Source organism: Cetorhinus maximus, chromosome 15 (assembly GCF_964194155.1).
Source record: "Cetorhinus maximus chromosome 15, sCetMax3.hap1.1, whole genome shotgun sequence".
NCBI lineage: Eukaryota > Metazoa > Chordata > Chondrichthyes > Lamniformes > Cetorhinidae > Cetorhinus > Cetorhinus maximus.
In genome coordinates, this window is record NC_135893.1 from 98,170,004 (window position 1) to 98,197,134 (window position 27,131).

General features: G+C 41.6%; 1 protein-coding gene across 1 annotated transcript in view; it reads left to right on the forward strand.

Annotated features, from left to right (window-relative positions):
• The window catches only part of clec16a (C-type lectin domain containing 16A), a 287,366-nt gene that overhangs the window by 29,294 nt on the left and 230,941 nt on the right, over window positions 1-27,131 (forward strand). The window contains exons 9-10 of the mRNA XM_078559039.1: window positions 4,710-4,763; window positions 15,678-15,791. Of these exons, the coding sequence (XP_078415165.1) occupies window positions 4,710-4,763; window positions 15,678-15,791 (168 nt within the window). The remainder of the gene's footprint in view (window positions 1-4,709; window positions 4,764-15,677; window positions 15,792-27,131) is intronic.

The following is a 27,131-nucleotide window of genomic DNA, read 5'->3' on the forward strand; positions in this document are numbered from 1 at the left end:
TCAAGGCATTGGCTCAAGAAGCGTTGTAACTTTTGTCGTCACCAGTTGCTTCTAGTGCTTCGCTTTAGTAGACTATCTTAATTTTTGCCCAAATAAGAAGTGTTAGCAGGCTAGTTGACTGCTGAGGCAGATCTTGGCATTTGAGCCTGATCTCGTCAACCTGATTTTCATACCAAGACCTTCTCTGAAGCAGTCACTGGATAATAACCAGTATCTAGGAGCAAGAACCCTTGTTAATTTCGCACTCCCGCCCACCCTCTTCTCCACACACACACACTGTCTCTCTTCTCCTCCTCCTCCTCCTCCTCCTCCTCCTCCTCCCCCCCCCCCCCCCAACACCCTTCTTTAGGCACTTCCAACAATTGTTTACTCACTGCTGCCTCTGAGATCAGTTAATTGCATAGGTCAAGAAGTAAACATAGAATTTCCCTAGCCTGTATGGTTCAACATAACATTGCAGGAATAACATTAAGTGAATTATTAAGTTAATCAGTCTCTCATGACAGTGTGCATGAGAGTGAAGACCAATTATAGTATTTGGGTGAAACCGGATTAGAGCATAATTGAACCAAGGCATGCTGGCATAATTCAGTGCCTTTTTTTTTGTTTTAAGTCATACATTCTTTTATTTTTATTGGTCCATTATAAACCCTCATGTCCACATTTATAATATATATTTAGTAGCTGTGGCTGAGTTGGTAGCACTCCTGCCTCTCGATCAGAAAATCTCTGGCTCAAGCCCCACTTGAGCACAAAATCTAGGCTGGCACACCAATGCAGCACTCCCTCAGTAGTGCATTGACAGAGGTTGCCATATTTTAGATGAGATGTTAAACAAAGGCCGTTTCGGGTGATCATAAAAGATCTAATGGCACTATTATGTAGAGGAGCAAAGGAGTTCTCCCAGGTGTTGTGGTCTACATTTACCCTTTAACCAACACCTGAAATTAACTGGTCATTATCACTTTGTAGTTTGTGTGATCTTGCTGTGTGTAAATTAGTTGCTGTATTTTTTAATGTTACAGTTCAATATATATTTAATTGACTATAAAGTGTTTTGGCATGTCCAGAGTTAGTGAAAGATGCTACATATTTGCAATTATTACCTTGCAAAATTGTAGCTTTCTGCTAGTGATGGTACTGTGCATCTTCAGTAGGGGGACAGTATAACAAGTGTACATAGGCAACTTCTTTTATAAATAGAATAGAAATTTAGAATGAAAAAAGTTGATGGGGAGACTGCATTTGTAACATTTTTAAGATATATAGTTGTTACACAGTCGCTTGATATTACAGAACTTCAGTATTGCTGTCAGGAGAGACATGGCTGACGCTTTTTTGGCTTGCACTCACCAGGACAAACACAAGAATGCTAAATTTCAGATGATCACGACAATTTATACTACAGGAGAAAAGGTTGCTGATTGGCTGAGGCATTGCTATGGAGAAAGCAATGGGGAACTATAGGCTTCCCAAGCTCCTGGGTAATTCAAAAATGTCGCAAGGCATGAACATATTCCTTTAGTTTGCAGAGAATAGGTCCCTGTGTATGACTATATATCGCTTCTAACAAGCATCAATGAGCCATGTTACGAGCTTGACTGAGTATAAATTTCTCCTGTAGTATAAATTGTTGTGATTGTTTGAAATTTGGCATTCTTGCGTTTGTCCTGATGAGTGCGTGATGAAAATCTTTGGCAACATGTCACTCTTTTCAGCAACATATAGATAGATTTATATTACCAGATATTGCCTGGTCTGCTAACTTTCAATGCCATTTTTCATTACACCTCCTAATTTATTTACAGCTCTCAATGGCTCTGTCCCCTCTCTACCATTATCAGTCAACACCAGATTGGGAGAGAAGCCATAAAAATTGAGGCTGCGTTCATTTTAAAAAAAAAACTTAATTTCAGAAGTGCTGCTCCTATCAAAAATTACTAAATTTATTTGGCAAATTAAGTGCAAGTTGGCGGGATGTTTTTACAAAAGATGCTTAAGGATATGGCCATTGTGTAACTATTCATGAAGATTGCATTAGGTACATTGTGTTCCAGTTGTATTTTAACTTTCCAAGCAGTCAATTTAAAATAAAAGACCTTGAAAGTAAGAAAGTGAAAATGAGAGTGAAAGTTAGTTAAAGCGCAGAAGCTGGAGATTAATCACATCCGAGAAAGAGAACAGAGACTGAACAAAATGAAGCAATGGGATGTAAAGGAAAACTGGGAAAGGAGAGTGAACTGAAATAGAAAGTAACAGCAATGACAATTGAGAGTTGTAAAAATAGAAAAATATGACAAACGCCAAGTAACATGTTTAGTAATCCTCTTAAAAAGAAAGGGTGTAATGTGTGCTACGGCAATGGCAAGAAAACAGTAGTTATAGTATGGATAATATCTGTATGAGCTGCTTAAGCCAAACTAGGAATTTGTAGTCTCTAAGCCAGTTAATATTTTCTTACTGTGAGTCATAAAAAGGATTGGAATGAAGTACAACTTCATTGCAGTACAAGTGTTCAGCTCAGCGTTTTCACCCTGAATTCCTGTACCTGCAAAGGAAACTACTAAGTAGGAGGTTTTCATTTCATCGGTTTATAAAGTGAAAGCTGAAGTAAATATCCATGTGCATCAAAGTTGGTTGCACTGTGTGTAGTAATCCTTGGATCAGTGGTTAATAGGTAAGGATTTTGCAAAATATTCCCATTTGGAAGCTGAAAAATGTCCAGGGCAATCTGAATATCGTTATAACTGAAGGAAGAAACAAAAGTCTACGTGTGCTGGAAATCCAAAAGGAACAAGGAAAATACTGGAAACACTCAGCAAATCAGTCAGAAGAAATGCGTTCATGTTTAAGATGTAGTAGGTCCTTCCTCTTAACGTAAGGAGTAGCCTGATTGACTCTCATGTGTAAATGGTCCCTCTGTGCAAGATCCCAATAAAACAGTTGGCAGCATAGTTGAGGTCATAGTGCTGGAATGGAGACAGACCAGAGAGCTGGAGTGGAATTTGTCAGTGAACCTGAATCACAGTTTAGCTCACACCCCAACATGGTTCTGCTGCCCAGGTTTTGATTAACTGTATTATACAGGGCTGTAATACAGTGGAATATACATAAAGACCAAATTGAGTGACAGCATTATGGCTGTACATGGCTGACCTATCATAAAATAAATTTGCCATTGACTGTGATCGTTAATCAGGAATACAAAAAAAATAGATGACCGTTGTATGAATAAGTGCGGCTCCAACAATATCAAGAAAGCTCAACACCATCTAGGGCAAAGCAGCCCACTTGATTGGCACCCCATCCACTGTTCTAAACATTTATTCCCTCCTCCACCAGCACACAGTGCCAGCAGTGTGTACCACATACAGGATGCACTGCAGCAGCTCGTCAAGCCTCCTTCGACAGCACCTTCCAAACCCATGACCTCTACCGCCTAGATGGATAAGGGCAGCAGACGCATGGGAACACCACCACCTCCAAGTCTCACAGCTTTCCGACTTGGGACTCTATTGCCGTTCCCTCATTGTTGCTGGATCAAAATCCTGGCACTGTCTTTCTGACAGCACTGTAGACGTACCTACATAAGATGGACTGCAGTGATTCAGGACACTGCCAACTCAAGGGGATTAGGGATAAGCAACAAATTCTTGCCTTATCAACACTGTCCATCCCTTGAAAAAATAAAAAAATAGATGGCCGGAAGTACTTCCAATGTTTTGCACCAAGTTGTGATTTGTCCCCATTAATACTACAAATTCATTGATTGCAGGCTAAGCTCAACAATTGCAGGAAGTTATCACTTGCTTTAAAAAAAAATCTTATTTATGCCCACTTCGTGTCTCAAACTGTAAATTGCAGCTGACTTGCTACATTTTGAGCTTTCTGACCAGTCCCTATGTTAAAATAAAGGGCCTACTATACCTGAAATATTAATGCATCTCTTCTGACCAATCCACTGAGTGTTTTCAGTATCCAGTTGGTTTTAGTTTCTCTGCACATGTAGTTTTTTTTTTGCTTTTTCTTTCAGTTATCATAATATTCAGATTGTGCTGAACATTTTGCAGCTCACATTCTGGAAATATCTTTCCATATCCTTACCTGTAAACCTCTGGTCCAAGAATTACAACACACACTGCAATAAAACATGACGCATACAGTAATTCACTTTAGCTTCCACTTTATAAACTGATGTTCTGAAATGAAAACCTTTGCTTCACAGGTACAATAAAACTTAGGGTTTTGAGCTTTCTAGAAACCTTTGAGAGGTAATCAGGATATCAATAGTTTGGTTTCAAGTGAAAAGTCAGTTTTCTACTTGAAATCATAATTTCCAGTTGAAAAATCATGATTCTCCTGAATTAGAAGTGGAATAATCCATTATTGTCACTGTAGATACCACTGAAATAATATGATGAATAGTTGTAGTAAACATACTACAAGATTTATTTTAGCTGGTTAAAAATGGGAAATGATTGATGTATATGCCTGCAAAGCAGTTTCAGCATTAGGTCATAGAATTGAAATATAAGTTTAGGCGTTTTTGGATAAAGGACACATCTGATATTGAAATGAAAATTATATATTTTTAGGGTATAGGATTTATATCCCTATTTGTGGTAAATGTTTATTTTTAAATCAAACTTTTTATAAATTGATGATCTGTGGAACAAAGTGTTAACTTACAATGTTCTTTATTTCCTCAGTGTGGTGATCATCCAAAAATCAGCCATCAGGCGTCATTATATCTCCTTTCACAGGTATGCAAAATTTCGCGTAATAAGTTTTCATGGTTTATAACCTCCTTAAATCAACAATTTTGAAATTTTAATGGCCTGTTGATTTTGAAGAAGGATTGTAAGTATTAAACATTTGTTACCAAACAAAACTACAAGAATTAGATTAGCCAATAAATAATCAGATGAAAAATTAAAATAAATTATTGTGGTCTGTTAACTTTAAATTTGTCAAATGAGATTGTTTGATAATGGAAGGAAGCTGTATTTAATAATTGTTGATGTCCCTCTATTTATGTAGTCTCCCTGTCCCCTCCCTACGCAAGACAACTGTTGCATTTATGCTTGAGTACAGGTTTTGAGAAATTGAGTACAATACCCAGATAAGTTTCCTCATTTGAATTTAATCAGTGCCATATTTAAAGGTGAAATTGTGATTTTAAAAAAAAAACCTTAATATTAATGAAAGGTTGGTTTAATAGCTTTTATTTTGTGTCTCTTTTTCTGTTGTTTTCTCCCCATTTTTTCTAAAAAATTAGTTCTATACCACAAACTTTTCCCCTGTCCAGAGGGTGGACCATCTCCTTTTGTACTCAGTTGCTGTCATGTGCTCAAGGCTGCCGTGACTTGGTTCATTCTCTGGATCTTCCTCTATGCTTTTTGAGAAGCACCTGAAATCCACCAAACTGGTTTTCCACGCTGATCATCTGAGATCGGGAGCTTACTATTTGGCAAATTCACACCTTCCTTTTTTGTAGCTTGCTGTGAATCTCCGTTATCCAGCTCAGAGAAGCAGCTAATATCAAGATACACGATGCATGTATTTAAAGTACAACCATTAACCATTAATGTGATTATTAACTATAGAGGAATCCTGTTTATCCTTTTGAGAAAGATTTTGAAAATTTCATTAGGCAGAGGATAATTTGCATGTATCAGGGCATTGGAGGAATATAACCCAGACTGCACATGTACTTGTGCACCTGTCCATTCACTCAGGTTTGGTTGTGATGGCTTCTCAATGCATCTGATAAACATCTAGGAGCAGATGTCATAAGAGTGTGTTTCATCCTGCCTCAAATAGGGAAATTTTGTACTAAGATTTTTATGCAATTTTAGAAGTAGCCTTCAGATTAGTGGCATCTCAAAGCAAAACTTATAATTATATAGTATCTTTTAATGCAATAAAAGATCCCAAGACACTTCACAAAAGCATTATTAAAAATAAATGACACCAAGTCAAATATGGATATATTTGGGCAGATGATCAAAAGCTTGGTCAAAGAGGTGGGTTTTAAGGAATGTCTCAAAGGAGGGTAGAGAGATTTAGTGGGGGAACTTGAGAGCTTGGGGACTAGGAAGCTCAAAGCCTGGCCATCAATGGTGGAGCAATTACAATTAGAAATGCTCAAGAGGCCAGAAATAGAAGAGTACAGATGCCTTGGTGTTGTGGGCTAGAGGAGATTATTGAGATAGGGAAGGGCTAGGCCATGGAGAGATTTAAAAACAAGAATGCCAGTTTTAAAATCGAGGTGTTTGTTAAACTGGGAGCCGGTGTAGGCCAAGCATCAGAGGGATGATGGGTGAAATGGCATTTGATGTGAGCATGCAAAGACAGCAGAGTCTGGATGACCTAAAGTTCCACCAAAAGAGCTTCTTCACCCCTGGGGTCAATGAACAATATTAGATTGTAATAAAACAAATAGGCTAAAATGGACTAGTCAGCTGTTCCCCATCAGTAGTTGTATTTGTTAAAGAAATGCTGCACTCAATTGCATTGCCTGACCTCTACAATTGCATGCTAAAATCCCTCTGTGGCTAAGCCACTAAGCTTATCTTCAGATGTCAAGCCAGGCAACTGCACAAGAGGACAGTTATAACAATAGCCAACATATGAAAATTGTTCAGAGGTACATCCAGAACATCTGTTAACATTGGAGTTCCTTACCCAAACCCAAATTCATCCAACACATGAAAGAACCTGGCCAACAAACAGCAGGCACGTCACACATGAGCCTCCCAGTTAGCCGCAAATGCATTTCCTGAGAGATAACTAGATAGTGAACAGAAACAGGGGTCCTGGTTGGTTTCCCATCTCACCTTTTGCTGGGATGTTTGTTAATTTTACTGCCTGCAATGTCCATCCTCCTTTCCAGCCAAGATATTGATTCAACAAGACAATTTGCATTCATGTATTGTCTTTAACTTAGTAAAACGTCCCAAGTCACTTCAACATAGAATGGGGATTGAGCCTGAAACATTTCCTGCTTTGTTTGGATGAACTGCACATAACAGATGCATAGACCCACAAAGCAATTGAGGAAGCTTGTTAACGTAATTTTTTTTTTGGATTATGTCCGGTATTTTAAAACAGAAGTATTAGAATCTGAGGTTTTATATTACTGGAAATACAAGCAATTCTCTCAAACATCAGGGTGTCCAGGAACTTGTATAATACAATGCTGTATCCTGAAAAAAAATTCTCAGTTCCTATTTTTAGTCTCCACTTCTTAATCACTGTCCTCTTGTGCAGTTGCCTGGCTTGACATCTGAAGATAAGCTTAGTGGCTTAGCCACAGAGGGATTTTAGCATGCAATTGTAGAGGTCAGGCAATGCAATTGAGTGCAGCGTTTCTTTAACAAATACAACTACTGATGGGGAACAGCTGACTAGTCCATTTTAGCCTATTTGTTTTATTACAATCTAATATTAAATTCCTTTTACTTGTCCACTAGTGACTTGATTGCCAGTGATGGAATGGACTCTACTATACAACTTTAGTTACAGTTCTGAAGTTTTATTGTCTTTAAAATATATTCGGGCAGCCGGCTTTATTTTATTGAGAAGGCAAGGTGAAGGGCAATGGCTAAAGTTTAGGACCACCAAAGTTGAAACTCGTACACTAGAGTGATAATTATGAACACATCACTGGATGGGAGTCTGTCTGCTGCATGTTAGAAATTTGGATACACGCTGTGTGTGACTTACAATAATTTGAAATTGGTAGTTGGAAAGCCACGTGAAACTTGTGAAGCATAACAGTCTGCCTATTTTATGCCCTTCCCAACCAGTGATCTGTGGCAGAATGCCTGCTTTGCCCTTTAGCTTTCCTGTGGCATTCAAAAGGAGTCCAAAACAAATTTGCCTCAGGCTTGCACAGACCAACATCCACACTTAGTGGGCAGGGCTCCTTTCGAGAAACAACACTAAGTCACAATATTCCATGTTGGGTGAAACAGGAAGTGGTGACTAGGTGACAGTAGCCTTACGTTTTAAAAACCAAGAAAATAAAGGAGGAAGGAAAGAATGAGGAAGGTGAGAAGCTCCATGATTCTTGATTTCTTGGAAAAGAATGAGTTGGAGGGATTGAGATTTTGAAGTGACTATTCATTGGAACACAGTGGGATTTAGGGAATTGGAAGTGTATGTAGGATGAAAGTACAAGTTTAGAAAGTTAAGCACAGCACTGACCACAGTAGTATGAGTAAAAGGTAGAAAGACAACGTTGCAAGAAAGATTGTTGGAAATTAAAGGCTGGATAGCAAGGCCATCTATCAGATGGTAAATATTTTCTTGCATCCCATCTGGAAGTATGTGTGGTTCTAAAGGAGCCTTTCCAGACATCAGAGCAATATTCAAACCTTGGATAGACTGGATATTTGTAGAGAGATCAAAAATAAGGAGGAAAAAATAAATTTTTGGCATGAGAGGGGGATCCCAGCTTCTTGAAAGCTGCTTGGGCAGAGATCACTGTTTAGGTCACCTTTTTTTTTATTCATTCATTCGTTCATGGGATGTGGGCTTCACTGCCTGGGCCAGCATTTATTGTCCATCTCTGCTTGCTCTTGAGAAGGTGGTGGTGAGCTGCCGCGTTGAACCGCTGCAGTCCAAGTGGTGTAGGTACACCCAGAGTGCTGTTAGGAAGGGAGCTCCAGGATTTTGACCCAGTGACGGTGAAGGAACGGCGATATATTTCCAAGTCAGGATGGTAAGTGACTTGGCGGGGAACTTCCAAGTGGTGGTGTTTCCATCTATCTGCTGCCCTTGTCCTTCTAGATGGTAGTGGTCGTGGGTTTGGAAGGTGCTGTCGAAGGAGACTTGGTGAATTTCTGCAGTGCATCTTGTAGATGGTACACACTGCTGCTATTGTGCGTCAGTGGTGGAGGGAGTGATTGTGGATGTGATGCTAATCAAGTGGGCTGCTTTGTCCTGGACGGTGTCAAGTTTCTGGAGCGTTGTGGGAGCTGCACTCATCCAGACAAGTGGAGGGTATTCCATCACACTCCTGACTTGTGCCTTGTAGATGGTGGACAGGCTTTGGGGAGTCAGGAGGTGGGTTACTCGTCGCTTGATTCCTAGCCTCTGACCTGCTCTTGAAGCCACAACATTTATATGGCTAGCCCAATTCAGTTTCTGGTCAATGGTCACCCCCAGGATGTTGATAGTGGGGGTTTCAGTGATGGTAATGCCATTGAACACCAAGGGGCGATGGTTGGATTCTCTCTTGTTGAGATGGTCATTGCCTGGCACTTGTGTGGCATGAATGTTATTTGCGACTTGTCAGCCCAAGCGTGGATAATGTCCAGGTCCTGCTGAATTTGGACATGGGCTGCTTCAGTATCTGAGGAGTCGCGGATGGTGCTGAACATTGTGCAATCATCAGCGAACATCCCCACTTCTGACCTTATGATGGAAGGAAGGTCATTGATGAAGCAGCTGAAGATGGTTGGGCTGAGGATACTACCGTGAGGAACTCCTGCGGTGATGTCCTGGAGCTGAGATGACTGACCTCCAACAACCACAACCATCTTCCTTTGTGCTAGGTATGACTCCAACCACTGGACAGTTTTTCCCATGATTCCCAATGACTCCAGTTTTGCTAGGGCTCCTTGATGCCACACTTGGTCAAATGCTGCCTTGATGTCGAGGGCAGTCACTCTCGCTTCACCTCAGGAATTCAGCCCTTTTTTGTCCATGTTTGAACCAAGGCTGTATTGAGGTATAATGAGGAGTGCCCTGTACAAGTGGGCAGAGCATGTGCAGCTTTTAAGCATCACCCGGTTGTGCCTGAATTTTGTTTTCAACCTACAAAAAGCACTGGCCCCTAATTGACACATGTAAGGAGCCTTGCTGCTGTTTCAGGTGGGCATCCTGTCACCCAACCCAATGTGACGTCTGTGGGTGCTCCATTGAAATTGGGAACTTTAATGAGGCCAAGGATGTTTATGTACGATGAAAGGCTAAGAATGGAGCCTGCAATCATAAAGATGGCGGCTCGTAGTTTAACCAAAAAGTACAGTGTCAGTAAAGCTGGTCTGTGCTAGCCTGAGGCAGACATGCTCTGGACTTCATTCATTCAAGTGTCACCAGCAACTTGTGGGTGAAAAATGGTGTACTGCTGCTAATCATTGGTTGAAAAGCCCATAAAATGCGCTGACTGCTCAACTGACATGGCCAGTGCGGTTCTGTGGGATCTGCAGGGTGGGTAATACTGGGGTTGGGGATGGCCTCAAAAGCACAGGCAGTGAACTATAATTTTTTTTGTGAACATTGGAGCTGCAATCCTGCTTCTCCTGGGCTCACAAAAAGAAAAACTTAAATTTTGTTGGGCTTGTTTTTTGAGCAGCCTCTTTGAGGATCGCTGTTTAGGTTGCTCAATGCCCTGTGCAAGTGGGCAGAGCATGTGCAGCTTTTGAGCTATACCCAGTTGGACCTAAATTTTGTTTTCAACCTACAAAAAGCATTGGACCCTAATTGACACATGTAAGGAGCCTTGCTCTTGTTTCAGGTGGACTCCCTGTTGCCCGAACCAATGTGACGTCCCGTGTAATTCGCAGAGCAGATTGTACCATGAAATTCAGAGGGCTACTGTCAGACCTACAGTGGAAAAACAGGTGGCTCTCAGTTGAATTTCTTAACTCTTCTGATATTCAATCTTGGATGAGCCACAATTTCCTCCATTTAAACACTGGACAGACAGAAGCAATCACCTTTGTCACCCCGACTATTCTAACGTTTTCCTGGTGGCTTCCCATCCTCCACACTCGAAACTGTAGCTCTTTTAAACCCTCTCTACCCATAATTCTTTCTCCCACCTATCCTTCCTGCCTTCCTATTTCCCAGTCACTCAATGGGCAGGATTTAATATTCAAAGCTGGGTTTACGTCCACTGTCTGCAAAACCGGAGGAAACCCCGTGTTGACCTTTTTTGGGAGCCCTAACACTATTTCAAGACAATCTGGTATTTACCTGGACAGTGTTGGGTCTCATGTTGCATTAAGCCTGAGCAGAGCGGAAATCCTGTCCCAGGGAGCTGCCTGCCAATCGGTGGCCAGCAGCTTTCCAGTGCTAGCAGCGCCACCAGGAGTGGTGGCCATTGCCAGTATTGCAATTAGGCATTTACCATTTGATTGAGGCTGCATTCCTGGGAAGAGGTAAGTGGGGCAGGATGGGGTACCAGAGATGGGGTGCCGTTGGGGGGAGGGGTGAAGAACAGGGAGGTGTCTTCCGCGGGTCGCCCTTCCTGATTCCAGGTCCCCACACGGGCACAGAGTTACTGAATACGAGGGACGCCCCAGCCCTTTTTGTTTTTGAAAAATATGCTTTATTCATAAAATATCTGGAAGAACATTCCAAACCATTTCAAAATCACCATCACATAAGTAAAATCAGATCCAACTTTTACACATGTATCACAAGGTGCATCAATACAGTCAATGAAAATTACAATCATTTCAATATGGTCAGTGCAGACAATCAGACAATGGGATTGGAGTTATCAACATACATCATGTTGCACTCTGAGGTGCTTCAATACATTTATAATACACTTAGTATTCACTGCATACATTCATTTTGAGCTGTACAGCCCGAGGGGCTCTCAACAGTTCCCAGTCCCTCAGTGCACTGTGGCAGAAAGGTCTTAGACAGCGACCTTTCCCCATTGCTCCTTTGACACAGCTGCCCCAAACTTTAGTGCGTCCCTCAGCACGTAGTCCTGGACTTTGCAATGTGCCAGTCTGCAACACTCGGTTGGGGACAGCTCTTTGCGCTGGAAGACCAACAAGTTTCGGGTAGACCAAAGAGCGTCTTTCACCGAGTTGATGATCCTCCAGCAGCAGTTAATGTTTGTCTCGGTGTGTGTCCCTGGGAACAGACCGTAGAGCACAGAGTCCTGTGTCACAGAACTGCTCGGGATGAACCTCGACAGAAACCACTGCATCTCTCTCCAGACCTTCTTTGCAAAGGCACAATCCACAAGGAGGTGAACAACGGTCTCGTCCCCACCACAGCCACCTCGAGGGCAACGTGCAGAGGGGATGAGAATCCTGGCGTGTTGGAAGGATCTGACGGGAAGGGCCTTTCTCACCACCAGCCAAGCTACGTCTTGGTGCTTGTTGGAAAGTTCTGGTGATGAGGCATTCTGCCAAATGACTTTGACAGTCTGTTCGGGGAACCATCTCACAGGATCCACCCTCTCCTTTTCCCGCAGGGCCGAGGGACAGACCCCCCACCCCGCGTAAGCTGCAGGCAGCTAGGTGGTCTTCCCGGATGGTGAGTTCCCTGCCCGCTGCTGGTGGAATACTGAATGCAGCACTCTTAAGTGGGGTCTCGCTAATGCCCTGTATAGTTGCAACAGGACTTAACCACTTTTATATGGCATCCTCTGTCTCATGTTTAAATCCCTGCAGGATCTTGCAATTCCCATCTCTGTAAGCCCCTATAATCTTCACTCCTCTGATTTTGGGCTGCTTTGCATTTCATCTACCCTGCCTCACCATTGGCAGCTGTACCTTCAGCTATCTAGGCCTTTTGCTTTGTTGTTTCTTCTGGCTCTAAGAAATTGGGACCTTTTTAATAAACTGGCATTTTCTGCATAGTAAAAGAACGTTTGAGATTAGCTAAACAACATTGATTCTCTCTCTAGAAAGGCAATTTCTAAACACTCCAACATCTAAACAGCCCCTGGAAACAGCGGGGTCACTTGGTTCAGGCTGCCATGTTGACATTCCCAAGTTGGCCTCTTGTGTAACCCCTTATCTATGCAAGTGTTTAGAAAAGGCCAGGAAAGAACCTCAACAATATCTAAACTAAAAGGCTCACCTGGAGCAGGGTGATGAACAGGGGAGGAGGTAACCACCCTAACATTTTGGGTAGCCGTCCTGTACCCATTGGTCAGAAGGGTTTGAATAGATTGACACTAGGTGAGCTACTAGCCCTCAGAAAAAGGGTATGTTAACAAGTGCTCAGGGACAGGGGCTGGGTTCTGGGGTGGTGGCAGTGCTTGTCAGGCAGCCGCTGCTTTCAAACGGGAGAGGAAGAAGAGGAGGAGGAAGACATAGGGAAGAGTTCCCTAACACTTTGACTAGGGAGCAGAATGCTGTTATCACAAGCTACTGAGATCAACACGCACTCTGTGCCAGTTGTCTGTTCGTCTTCTGGGATCAGTAAACCGCTCTCAACTATCGCTTGTATACTTTTTCTGCCTAATTAGTTAATACATCATGCCTAAACTGTCGCTTCTTCATAAACCTAAAACTATCTTAAAATTGATTACAAATAGCCAACTGCCTGTCTTGGGTATCTGTGGCCCCGAATCCAAAAATCTTACAGCATTCCACCACCCTCTTTAAAACCCACGAATTAAACCAAGCTTTCGGTCGCCTCTGCTAATATCTCCTTGGCTCTGTTTTTACACTTGTCTGATTTAAGCTACTGTGAAGTGCCATGTGATGTTTTCCTGCATCTAAAATGCTCTTATCAATGCAAGCTTTGTAGTTTGTTGACAAATATGATGCAGTTAATTAACAGGAAAGGTTATGTATACCACACTGTAGAAAGTACATATATATTTATCCGGCATGAATTTTAATCCTGTCCCAAATAGTAACATGTTCTCCAAGCCTAAAATTGTTTCTCTTTCTCTGTTTGAAGTTACAGCAGCTCGGGGATAAAACAGGCTTGAAAAGTTTGTTTAATTTTGCACTCCTTTCAATCCAAAGAATTTGAACCTTTATTGGTCTATTGTTACAAATATGAGGATTATAAGATTGTTGTGTTTTGGGATTGTCTCTAGGGTAAAATGGATGAATGAAGGGGTTGTGTGACCTGTTCTGAATTCTGCTGACAAGAAGCCTGGGTGGCTTGGTTGTTAAGAGTTAAAGGCAGTTTTACCAGGTTGCTTTGGTGGGAAGGAGGTGCAAGATATTGACATCTGTGAACAATGACCCAAACAGCTGTGCTGACATTAGACTGTTGATCTCCAAGTCCCAGAGAGGTATTAGGAATGTCAGATTTTATAAACAGTTATGCTATAAACCAGGGATCTCCAACCCTGCTCCTGGAGAGCCCCAGTCCAGCAGGTTTTATAGGTCACCATTAAATCACCAATTTAAGACTTGGATCAATTTCATTGTAATCAATTAAGCAGATGATTTGTTAAATTAAGTAATTTAAAGATCATTTGGGACCAAAATCTGATTGGGAACACCTGTAAGTTCAGCTGTCAAGGGCAAGAGCTTTCTTAATTGAACAGATTACTTCATTGATCAATAACTGATAGGTGTTCCCAGTCTTGAGAAACAGGTGACCTATAAGACTTACTGGATTGGGGCTCTCCAGGACCAGGTTTGGAGATCCCGCTATAAACTGTCCATTTAATTCCAAGATAGAATGAAGTTGGGTCTAGAGATAGCTAATTAGCATTCCTACCTGGATACAAGGCACACGTGTTTCAAATTTCATGGAGATGGGCTTTGGGAAGGGAAAAGTCCATAGGAAGCCATTGTAGGGTCGGGTTGCAAGTTTTCCTAAAATATCAGTGAACCTCACAGACACGGTCAGTTTGTAAGACTCCGAGAGGAAGAGAGGCAGCAAGTCTCTATTGTTCACCACGTAGGATGCGGGTGGGAGCTTGCTCTTGAATTGAAGAGACCGTGTTCATGAGGGTTTAAACAAAGCTGGAAGATTTGTTAACTTTGGCTAGAGGGAGGGATCTCCAATTTATCTCTTGCCTTTAAAGTCAGTTCAGAGAGTGGAAGTTATCTGGCTTGAAAAGGGAAAAAGGGGTGAGAATAGCTGGAGAATGAGTGTCCGCTTAAGGTGCAGAGTAAAGTATAATTATGGTGGGGGATTTTTGGTTGTTGTAAAAGTCAAATGGAGGATCTTTTCTGTAGTTCAGAGTATAAATTGCCTATTGAAATAGTATTTAATTAATGTTGCTTTTAGTTTTTTTTTGTTACAGTAAAAGCCTTAAAACCTTGTTCTGATCCATCCAGCCTTTCGCTAGAAGTTTGAATTTCTTTCTTAGAAGTTATCAGTCTCTACAAGGATCATAACACCAATAGGATCTGTAGTTTAAACTGTGTGCTAACAAAATACAATCTTGTAATTAATTAAATATTTCTTGATTTGTGGAAAACATGATGTATTAAACTTGAAATAAACAAAAATGAATCAAATACTTTATGTTTACAGATCTGTGTCAAATAATAGTTTTACGCCTGAATTTCAATTTTTTTGGCTGATGTGGCAACAATATATGATCATATTGGTTAATGAGTGGGACTATAATTGCAATTTGATGGATTTTTACTAGCAATACCTTTGGTTTTTGAAAAGTAATGCTCAACAGAAGCAATGTACTTTAGCTTATTAAATAACCATATTTTTTGTACAGTTAAGATCCCATTATGCACCGCTTTACCTTCATGATAATACTGAGTGTCTGCTGTTGATTTTTATTGCACTTTAAAAAGTGTTTGTGTATGTAATATATGTGTAATATTACTTAAATGAAGAGCTAAATGGCAGCCCCAAGTATCACTCATTAACACTTTCTGATCCTTGTCCCCTTGTTAATAATTCTCTCAAGGTTTTCAATTGCACTATTTTAAAACATTGAAATAGCATTAATTTTAACTTTTTTTTCCTCTTAGGTGTTTTTAATTATACACTATAGGCCATTGGTGAACTCTTTGGCTGATGTGATCTTGAATGGGGACCTTTCAGTGTTTAGTCTTCATTCAGAGCAGGATGCTTTGAAGCACTCAGTAAGTACGTCTCTTTTCAGTTCGGTTGCAATGGATATTACCTGTAGGGTAGCTGGATAAATGTCAAATTCCCAGCTTGGAGATTTTTTGTCCTTTGTAATGTTTAAGCTTTTCCAGTTTTTCTTTTCCAAATGCTTGGCTTCTTTGACTTTTGTTTTGAACTTTCATATGGTGATCCTTATTTTGTTATATATTTATTGGTAATTAGATGTTTAAAAAGCTGATAAGCAATGTTAGTGATAACTAAAGATAATTGCACAAAGGAAAACATTGTATAGGTTTTGAAATGTCAGGAGCATGCATTGAGTGAGCAATATTTAGAAAAAGCAACAAATTCTAAGAACTAGATCAAAAACCTTGGCAGCACCTGAACTGCTCCAGACATGCATGCCAAGATGTTAGCAAATAAAACTTCAGCCAACAGAAGAGACTTCTCTTGATGTGATTTTTCTTTGAGTCCAATAAAAACCCACAGATGTTCTCATATTCCAGTTGTCAAATGCATATCTTTTCTGCTATTAATTATCATACAAATTCTATCTACTTTGATTATTCAAATGTACCCTATTCTCAGGAAATAGTACCTTTTAAATACATATATAATTACCTTTTGGTTGGTAAGAATACTGCATGTGTAACAATATTGCAATTATCTTTATAAATATTGAGCAGCAGTACAAGACTTGTCTGCTACCCTTGAGAATGGGGTAAGCTATCTCTGAGTGCAACAAGTGGATTGCAGTGTTGGTTTTCTGGCAGTTTCTGCCATTAATTCTCCACTATGCAGAATCTGGAATGTGTTTGTCCTGTTAATTTGTGTAAAGTGGAGGAAACAGCACAAGATGCAGTCTTGTGAATTGTGAAATGTTCTGCTGTGCAGTTTATATATTTATTGTAGTTAAGTCTCTAGCTAAGTACACAATGTTAGTTCTTAAGTTTTAATTACTGTAAATTTAGAAAATGGATTGTTTTTGGATTGGCATTGACTACATGGTATAAAAAAAGTCAGAAGCATACTTAACAGAATTTGGATATCGATAACAATTCGCAAATATTGAGTTTCAAAAAGCCCAAATGGAGATGCAGTAACCTACTCCTTTTAACCTAGTTTTTGAGTGATTTGCAATTGAGGGAAAGCAATTTTTAATTTACTGAAGGAGACATTTTATTTGAATAGGTCTTTTCAAATGCAATGTAGTACCATAAAAGCAGAAAGATTTGTGTGAAACCGGATAATCAGTATCTTCAAGGGATACTGTCCTTTTTAATTCTTTGGAAGCTAACTTCTTGGATTTTAGGTTAATGATTAATTATGAGAGCAGCAATAGAAGCCTGAATAGATTTTATTGTGACACTCAATTTGGATTAGTGTGAGAAACATTCACTTACCCATCCTCTCTGGTGTACCTGTTCAGTTTTAGTGACCTGAAAAAGCAGTTTGTTCATTTGTAAGTAATGTCTATCTTTCTTGTATTATCTCTAATCTGTTAATATTCTTCTGCTTCCTTGCTGCTTCTGATCCTTTGTGGCCTGTTGTAGCTTTTTCCTACTCCAGTGACTAGCTCTCCATCTATGCCAAAGGTTTGTATTATTCATTTTTTTGGACTTTTTTTTTCTGTGGTTCGTGCCTAGCAGCTTTTGGCTAATAAATTGGGAAGCATTTTTTTTTAAAACAAACTGATTCTGATTGCATACCTGTGGTTATTGGGTCACGTAGTCAGTGTCAGCTTCAAGTGTTACTTTTTTTTAAAAAAAGTAATGAAAGCTCTTTTTTTTTTTGCTTGCCCAGTTAGTAGAGCAATGCTTATATTTCATCAGCAGAACCCAAATGATGTATAATTGCAGAATGGGAGAACTGCCTATTTGTCTTTTATATTTTAAAAAAAAAACTAGATTTGAAAATTTTGCTGGAAGGAAGTTAACAATTTTTTTGTAAAGTCCTGTAAATGTAATTCAAATGTTTTTTCAGTATTATTTGGAAGATATCCATCAGGTATTTTGAGTAACTGAACCAGAATTAATCCTTGCTTTGGCTGGATTTGCTGATCTCTGAGATGATGATAGAGGCACTACAATTGATTAGGATTCTTCTTCCTGATTTGCTGCTGGAAATGGGCTTTGGAGAAGGAAGAGTTATTATGCTCCATTTTATGATGCCCTGAACTGTTGAAAACCGTGCCAATGCTTATTATCAGGGGTGATTCATGACGACTGGCTCAAGAAAGGCAGCAATGGGAGTTGGTGCCCAAAGAATGATCAGGAAGAATGAGAGGGGGCAATGTACCTTAGCCACATTAACAGACGATGTCATTTCTGACTTTGACTCGGGTCATTTAATGTTGTGGTAGGGGCAGAAGCCTGATTGGAGATTTTTTAAACATGGAGTTGAGAGAAGGATTGAAATGGATTTGGGAGGCAAGAACGTGTTAAAGGACTTGAAGCTAAAGGAAAGGGAGCATAAAAATGGGATGATAGTTTGTAAAGAATGGTCAAAGGGGGATTTTTTTTTTCAGCTCCTCATACTTGTTGCTGAAGGCGGTGAGGGCAAACAATAGGTGTTTAAGGAGAAAAGAATCCAGGGGTTATTTTTGCATTCTTAGAAAGTTTGAGTGCACAGTTGTGCCAGAAGAGAACAGGATCATATAGTGCTTGTTGTGGTCCTTTGACGATGAATCGCTAAACCAGTTGTGCACCATAAAAGTTCAAGTTTCTGCCCCTTGAGCAAGCAAGCATAGGAGCCATAAGAGGGAATGAGGGAAGAAAGGCATCAAAGGCAGAGGTGAGCGGTTGATTGAACAGATTGACAGTGAAAAAGCATTGTAGCCAAAGAATGGAAAGTAGTGAGTTTAAAAGTGCAGCTGTAAGCAACTTGGGAGAGTATTTTTTACCATGGGTGGAGACAGAGGGAGGTGTGGGATGGAAGGAGATGTAAACTATGGGCAAAAAAAAAGAAAAGATGAGGATTAAATCGTTGAATTAAATCTTGATGACTCTCAACCACACTCACTTAGCAGCTCTTTTAATTCTATCTTGAAAGTGTTCTTAGTTTGAATAAGAATTATTTTTATTGGGGTATTTCAGTCTAAATGGAATAATGCAATGTTGATTTATGGAGCTTTTGAGTGTGAAACCTGTACAGTTTTCCTTTAAATCCATGGATGCTAGAAGTACATATTTAATTTCATACAGTGACTGTTTATTTGTACTGTATTGGTGCATTATAACCATAAACTATAGGGTGCAGTAAAAGCCCAGAGTACAATGTTCTTTGTGTTAAAGGGATAAAAGATACTTTTGTTATAGCTCATTTCTGCCCTTTTGAATATTTTAAGGTAACAAGCAATATTTTGTTTTCTGAAACTAACAGATGCATTAAAAATAACGCACCATTTTTAAAAAGTCCTGATTGCATTTGAAGTACAGTGGGCTACAACTTTCATCCTTGTTTGCTCTAGAAACGTCTAGCCATAGAATATTTTTTATACAAGGATTTCATGTATAATACACTAGGAGCAGGCCCTGTAGCTCCTTGAATGCTGGAGCAGGCTCAATGAGACAATGGCTGATCTGTGACCGAACTCCATTTAACTGCACTTGTCCCAGATTCCTTAATACCTTTGGTTAACAAAAACCTTTTATTCTCAGATTCAAAATTAACAACCTAGCACCAGTTGCCATTTATGGAAGAGTTCCAAACTTCGACCATCCTTCCACCATTACTTTTCAACAGTAGTAAAGAAAAAGGGATTCTGTATAAGAGCAATGCATTTTTTTTTAATTCATTCATGGGATGTGGGCTTTGCTGGCTGGGCCAGCATTTATTGCCCATCCCTAATTGCCCTTGAGAAGGTGATGGTGAGCTGCTGCCTTGAACCGCTGCAGACCATGTGGTGTAGGTACATCCACAGTGCTGTTAGGAAGGGAGCTCCAGGATTTTGACCCAGTGACAGTGAAGGAGCAGCCATATATTTCCAAGTCAGGATGGCGAGTAACTTGAGGGGGGAACTTCCAGGATGTGGATTTCCCACCTTTCTGCTACCCTTGTCCTTCTAGATGGTAGTGGTTGTGGGTTTGGAAGGTGCTGTCTAAGGAGCCTTGGTGAATTCCTGCAGTGCATCTTGTAGATGGTAAACATGACTACTGTGCGTTGGTGGTGGAGGGAGTGAACGTTTGTGGATGTGGTGTCAATCAAGCGGGCTGCTTTGTCCTGGATGTTGCCAAGCTCCTTGAGTGTTGTGGGAGCTGCACTCATCCAGGCAAGTGGGGAGTATTCCATCACACCCCTGACTTGTGCTTTGCATATGGGTGGGCAGGCTTTGGGGAGTCAGGAGGTGAGTTATTCGTTGCAGGATTCCTAGCCATTGACCTGCTCTTGTAGCTACAGCATTGATATGGCTAGTCCAGTTAAATTTCTGGTCAATGGTAACCCTCAGGATGTTTATAATCGGGGATTCAGTGATGGTAGTGCCAGTGAATGTCAAGGGGTGATGGTTGGATTCTCTGTTGTAAGAGATGGTCATTGCCTGGCACTTGTGTGGTGCGAATGTTACTTGCCACTGGATATTGTACAGGTCTTGCTGCATTTGGACATGGACTGCTTCAGTAGCTGAGGAGTCACGAATGGAGCTCAACATCATGCGAACATCCCCACTTCTGATCTTATGATGGAAGGAAGATCATTCATGAAGCAGCTGAAGATGGTTGGCCTAGGACACTATCCTGAGGAACTCCTGCAGTGTTATCCTGGAACTGAGATGACTGACCTTCAACAACCACCACCATCTTCCTTTGTTCTAGGCATGACTCCAACCAGTGGAGAGTTTTCCCCCGATTCCCATTGACTCCAGTTTTTTTCTAGGGCTCCTTGATGCTACACTAGGTCAAATACAGCCTTGATGTCAAGGGCAGTCACTCTCACCTCACCTTGGGAGTTCAGCTCTTTTGTCCATGTTTGAACCAAGGCTGTAATGAGGTCAGGAGCTGAGTGGCCCTGGCGAAACCCAAACGGGGCATCAGTGAGCAGGCTATTTCGAAACAAGTGCTGCTTGATAGCGCTGCTAATGACCCCTTCCATTACTTTAATGATGATTGACAGTACACTGATGGAGCGGTAATTCGCCATGTTGAATTTGTCCTGCTTTTTGTGTACAGGACATACCTGGTCAATTTTCCAAATAGCCGGGTAGTTGCCAGTGTTGTAGCTGTACTGGAACAGCTTGGCTAGGGACCCGCATGTTCTGGAGCACATATCTTCACTATTATTGCTGGAATATTTTCAGGGCCTATAGCCTTTGCACTATGCAGTGCCTTCAGCTGTTTCTTGATATCACGTGGAGTGAATTGAATTGAATTGAATTGGCTGAAGACTGGCATCTGTGATTCTGGGGACCTCCGGAGAAGACTGTGATAGATCATCCACTTGTCACTTCTAGCTGAAGATTGTAGCAAATGCTTCAGCCTTATCTTTTGCACTGATGTGCTGGGCTCCTCCATCATTGAAGATGGGGATATTTGTGGAGCCGCCTCCTCCAGTGAGTTGTTTAATTGTCCACCACCATTCACGACTGGATGTGGCAGACTGCAGAGCTTAGATCTGGTTCGTTGGTAATGGGATCGCTTAGCTTTATCTATTACTTGCTGCTTTTGCTGTTTGGCACACAAGTCGTCCTGTGTTATAGCTTCACCAGGTTGACACCTCATTTTTAGGTATGCCTGGTGCTGTTCCTGGCATGCTCTCCTGCGCTCTTCATTGTGCTAATGGATGCTTATTCATATCCCCATGCAGTGAGAAGCATGCTCATTATTCACAATTTATTCTTAGGAGACCCTTCAGTTGTGTGTTGCGTAACATTCAAGCTTATTTTGTTGGTTGGATAGTGAAAAAGCATAGTGACTGTCCGAAGTTTGTGCTCCAACAGCAGCCAAGTTTTGTGTGTTACCGTGTCTGCCTGTCCCTTTTGATGCTGTTTCTGAACCCTCGTGACTGGTCAATGAAATAGGTTGGAGAGAAAATAGGAAGAATACTTGCATCTTTGAAAGCTATCCTCAAATATTTCATGAAAATTTATAGAGCATTATGATTAACTTTAAACTTTTTCCCGCTCCGATCTATATATTATTTTTTTGTTTTCAGTAGATAATGCTATTTTCAGTGGAGATACTAACTGAACATGATACATAGAAAGGCCTGATGTTGTATTTGTGATTAAGACAACAATTAGTTAATAATGCCTACTAAGTATTTGGATCCCTTGCAGTGCCTGGTTTAATTTTTTTTTAAGCTTTCTACATTTTAACTATTAGTTTTTGCTATTTATAAAAAATAGTTAGGAAAAACTCCATGTTTGCTTCAAAATGTTTCTTTGTTACTTGCGAAATGATTTTAATCATACATTTGTGCTTCTTCAGATGCTAGCTTGCTGAACAGTGAGCCAATTTAGTAGTCATCAATTTTTGATGGCTATTAACAGAACTTAATGTTATGAAGAATTGTGTGTGAAGAATCTTGTGTAGCTCTGCTGGTCCTTTGATAAAGAGTGTTTGACATGTAGTACTTACTTTGTTCAACACCTTTTTTTAATTGAGTTGTAATCCATGATTTGCATACTGAACAGTAATTACTGTCAAGGCACTTGGCTTCTTTGTAATGCAAATATTTCTGATTCTTTTCCTCTATTATTCATTGCCCCTTTTCCCCTCAAGTTCTGCCTTCAAGTTGCACACTAAACTTGGCAAATAATGTGAAAGATGAACAATGATAGGAGTGCTAATTGGATTAGAAAATAATGACTCAACTTAGATTGGATTGTCATTAAACTAGTGATAATGTGACTTGAGAGGAAACTAGTTATTTCACTTTAGCTTCACTTGACGCATAATACTGTACAAGGAGATATAGTTTCATTTTATTCTTCGCCTCATCCGTCGCCTCAACAAGAAACTTTTTCTCTTTCTCTCAAGTGCTAAGGAACGCAAGCTCCAACAACTCATCGACACCAACACCCATCTGGGACCCTCCACCCCTGCTTGTCCCTCCGTCCCCACCCCATCTTCCAATCCCAGCCCCAGCCGCGTATTCACTATACCCCCTGACCTTCCCCTCTCCGATGCTGAACGTTCAGTGCTCAGCAGAGGACTTAGCTTCATACCCTTACGCCCTCATCTCAATGAATTTCGGGCTCGGCACGATGCTGAACTCTTCTTCCGCCGTTTTCGTCTCCGTGCTCACTTCTTTGGGCAGGAGTCCTCTCCCTGTTCAACGGATCCTTTTACCCACCTCCAATATTCTCCCTCCACCTGAACCCCTCCCTCTGGATTCTTACCTTCTCTTGATCTTTTCATTGAGAACTGTCGGCGTGACATTAGCCGTCTCAATTTCTCTGCTCCTCTCACCCATTCTAATCTGTCTCTCTCTGAACTTACTGCACTCCGTTCTCTCAGGTCCAACCCCAACATTGTCATCAAACCCGCTGACAAGGGTGGTACTGTTGTTGTCTGGCGCATTGACCTCTACCTCGCGGAGGCTGAACGTCAACTCGCAGACATTTCCTCCTACCTCTCCCTGGACCATGACCCCACCACAGAACATCAAGCCATTGTTTCCAGGACTGTCACTGACCTCATCTCCTCTGGAGATCTCCTCCCACAGCTTCCAACTTGATAGTCGCCCAACCTCAGACGGCCCGCTTCTACCTCCTACCCAAAATCCACAAACAGAACTGTCCTGGCAGACCGATCGTGTCAGCCTGTTCCTGCCCCACGGAACTCATTTCTCGTTATCTTGACTCCCTTCTCTCTCCCCTTGTCCAGTCCCTTCCCACCTACATCCGTGATTCCTCTGACACCTTACGTCACATCAACAATTTCTAGTTCCCTGGCCCCAACCGCTTCCTCTTCACCATGGATGTCCAATCTCTCTACACCTCCATCCCCCACCAGGATGGTCTGAGGGCCCTTAGCTTCTTCCTTGAACAGAGGCCCGAACAATCCCCATCCGCCACTACTCTCCTCCGTCTGGCTGAACTTGTTCTCACACTGAACAATTTCTCCTTTAACTCCTCTCACTTCCTCCAAATAAAAGGTGTGGCTATGGGTACCCGCATGGGCCCCAGCTATGCCTGTCTCTTTATGGGGTATGTGGAACATTCCTTGTTCCAGTCCTACTCCGGCCCCCTCCCACAACTCTTTCTCCGGTACATCGATGATTACTTCGGTGCTGCTTCATGCACTCGTCAGGACCTGGAAAAATTTATTAATTTTGCTTCCAATCTCCACCCCTCCATCATTTTCACATGGTCCATCTCTGACACTTCCCTTCCCTTCTTTGACCTCTCTGTCTCAATTTCTGATGACAGACTGTCCACCAATATCCATTACAAGCCTACCGACTCCCACAGCTACCTCGACTACAGCTCCTCACACCCCGCTTCCTGTAAGGACTCCATCCCATTCTCTCAGTTCCTTCCCCTCCGTCGCATCTGTTCTGATGATACTACCTTCAAAAACAGCTCCTCTGACATGTCCTCCTTCTTCCTTAACCGAGGTTTTCCACCCACGGTCGTTGACAGGGCCCTCAACCGTGTCCGGCCCATATCCCGCGCATCCGCCCTCACGCCTTCTCCTCCTTCCCAGAAACATGATAGGGTCCCCCTTGTCCTCACTTATCACCCCACCAGCCTCCGCATTCAAAGGATCATCCTCCGCCATTTCCGCCAACTCCAGCATGATGCCACCACCAAACACATCTTCCCTTCCCCCCCCCGGCGGCATCCGTAGGGATCGTTCCCTCCGGGACACCCTGGTCCACTCCTCCATCACCCCCTACTCCTCAACCCCCACCTATGGCACCTCCCCATGCCCACGCAGAAGATGCAACACCTGCCCCTTCACTTCCTCTCTCCTCACCGTCCGAGGGCCCAAACACTCCTTTCAAGTGAAGCAGCATTTCACTTGCATTTCCCCTAACTTAGTCTACTGCATTTGTTGCTCTCAATGCGGTCTCCTCTACATTGGAGAGACCAAACGCAAACTGGGCGACCGCATTGCAGAACACTTGCGGTCTGTCCGCAAGAAAGACCCAAACCTCCCTGTCGCTTGCCATTTTAACACACCACCCTGTTCTCTTGCCCACATGTCTGTCCTTGGCTTGCTGCATTGTTCCAGTGAAGCCCAACGCAAACTGGAGGAACAGCACCTCATCTTCCGACTAGGCACTTTATAGCCTTCAGGACTGAATATTGAATTCAACAACTTTAGATCTTAAACTCCTCTCTCCCATTTTTTTTTCAATAATTTATATAGATTCTTCTTTTCGCACCTATTTCCATTATTTTTAAATCTAAAACTAAAACTTTGTTAGTCTTTCCACCCCACCCCCACTAGAGCTGTACCTTGAGTATCCTGCCATCCATTCTTAATTAGCACTTTTCTTAGATAATATCACCACCTTCAACACCTCTTTGATCCTTTTGTCTGTGACATCTTTTGATTATCTGCTCCTATCACTGCTTGCTTATCCCCACAATCACCCCACCCTCAACTTCTCTCTCCCCCCGCCCCCCCACCTTAGACCAGCTTATATTTCACCCCTCTCCTAACTATACTGAGTTCTGCCGAAGGGTCATGAGGACTCGAAACGTTAACTGATTTCTTCTCCACCGATGCTGCCAGACCTGCTGAGTTTTTCCAGGTAATTCTGTTTTTGTTAAGGAGATATACAAGCTCAGTTCTGTCTCCGTGTCCAGTGTTTGCATTTTTGGGTTACTAACATTTCAGCAATAGTGCCACACAAAAAAATGACCCTTGTTAATGCAAGTCGTTATTAAAAATGGCAGGCTCCTGATTTTGCTAAGTGGCATAAGTCAGAAGGGAAAAACATCTGTTTTCTCACCCTTGCTCCAACCATTCATCTGTACTTTTAGTCAAGTTCAAAGCACCAATTATAGAGGCTAGTTTCCTTCTGGCTGCTGCTTTTATTAATGGATGGTAGGGGGAGGGAGAAGGTGAAAAAGGGAATGTTGCTCTACATTTAAGGTTGAAGTCTTCCACAAACCTCAATTGCGACTTGTTTGGCTTTTAACTTAAACAAACAACAGAGTACACTCTTGGCAATTCTGGAGATCCTGACTGTACAAGAGATGGAGGCTCGTTACTTCTTGACAGTTTTTCTGCTGGGAGGAGCAATGCCTCTCCAGCTCAGAACTGGAGGAATGTGGATACGAATACGTCCTGTTACATAACACCAACAAATGATGTCGCTATGATTTATAGATTTGCATAGAAGCACAGAAGTAGGTCATTCAGCCCAACTGGTCAATGCCAATGATTATGCTCCACATGACTCTCCTCCCCCACCCCACCTACCCACATAAGGTATATCAGTCTGTTCCTTTCTTTCTCATGTACTTATCTAATTTCTTTTAAAGGCGCCTGTTATTCACCTTACCTCCTATTATTCACCTCACCTCAACTACACCATGTGGTAGCAAGTTCCACATTTGAATCACTGTCTAGATTATTAAGCCTGAATTTAAACCTGGTCAACTGCAACTAATATGGTGAATAAATTGAGTTTAATTGAAGTATAAGATGGATATAACATGCCAGTTATACAGTAAAAACATATGACTAACAATAGGGATTACCAATTCAGGTTGGGCAGGGCAGCTGACATGGGTGGACAGCCTTTTCCCTTTCCTCTTCTCTTGGCGCCTCATATCGTCTTTTCAAACTATCCAAGTGTTTTAGGCTGCAGTCACCCTTGAGCGCTCTTCTCTACCGCTAAACTACACCTGAGGCCTCCAAAAAATCTCTTTACATCCTTTCACAGGGGTGAACATGGATGTTATATTGATGGGACCTTTATTGCCTTATAAAGATTTCCTTTATCACAAAATGTCCAATAGTATATTGAGTTCTTTGTCTAAACCCTGGGGTAAAAGCCCGCCCTTATGTTAGCCTCATGCCATGAGCTACTAGAACGTTTGCATTTACACCTGTCCTTGATCAAGCAGGACTTTACATTATCATTCCTTATCTCAGCTCATGCTCCCTGATCAGTTTCATCCTCCCAAAAAACATTCCATCTCCAGTCTTGAAGCTAACTTTCAGAAGTTTCATTATTCATATCCAGTTATCAGTTTTTTTTAACAAAAGCTATCTGCAAGGTCTGTAATGAGCTGTTTATAATGGCTATTCAGCCCAGTCATTCTTTATTTCTCATCGGGCTAATGATTTCTTCTTACACTATTGAACCGTAGTCATTCATTAAAGTAACGACCATTCTGTCCGTACTTAACCAATTAACTTTTACGTTCCAGCAAGCACCCTAAATAAGCAAGG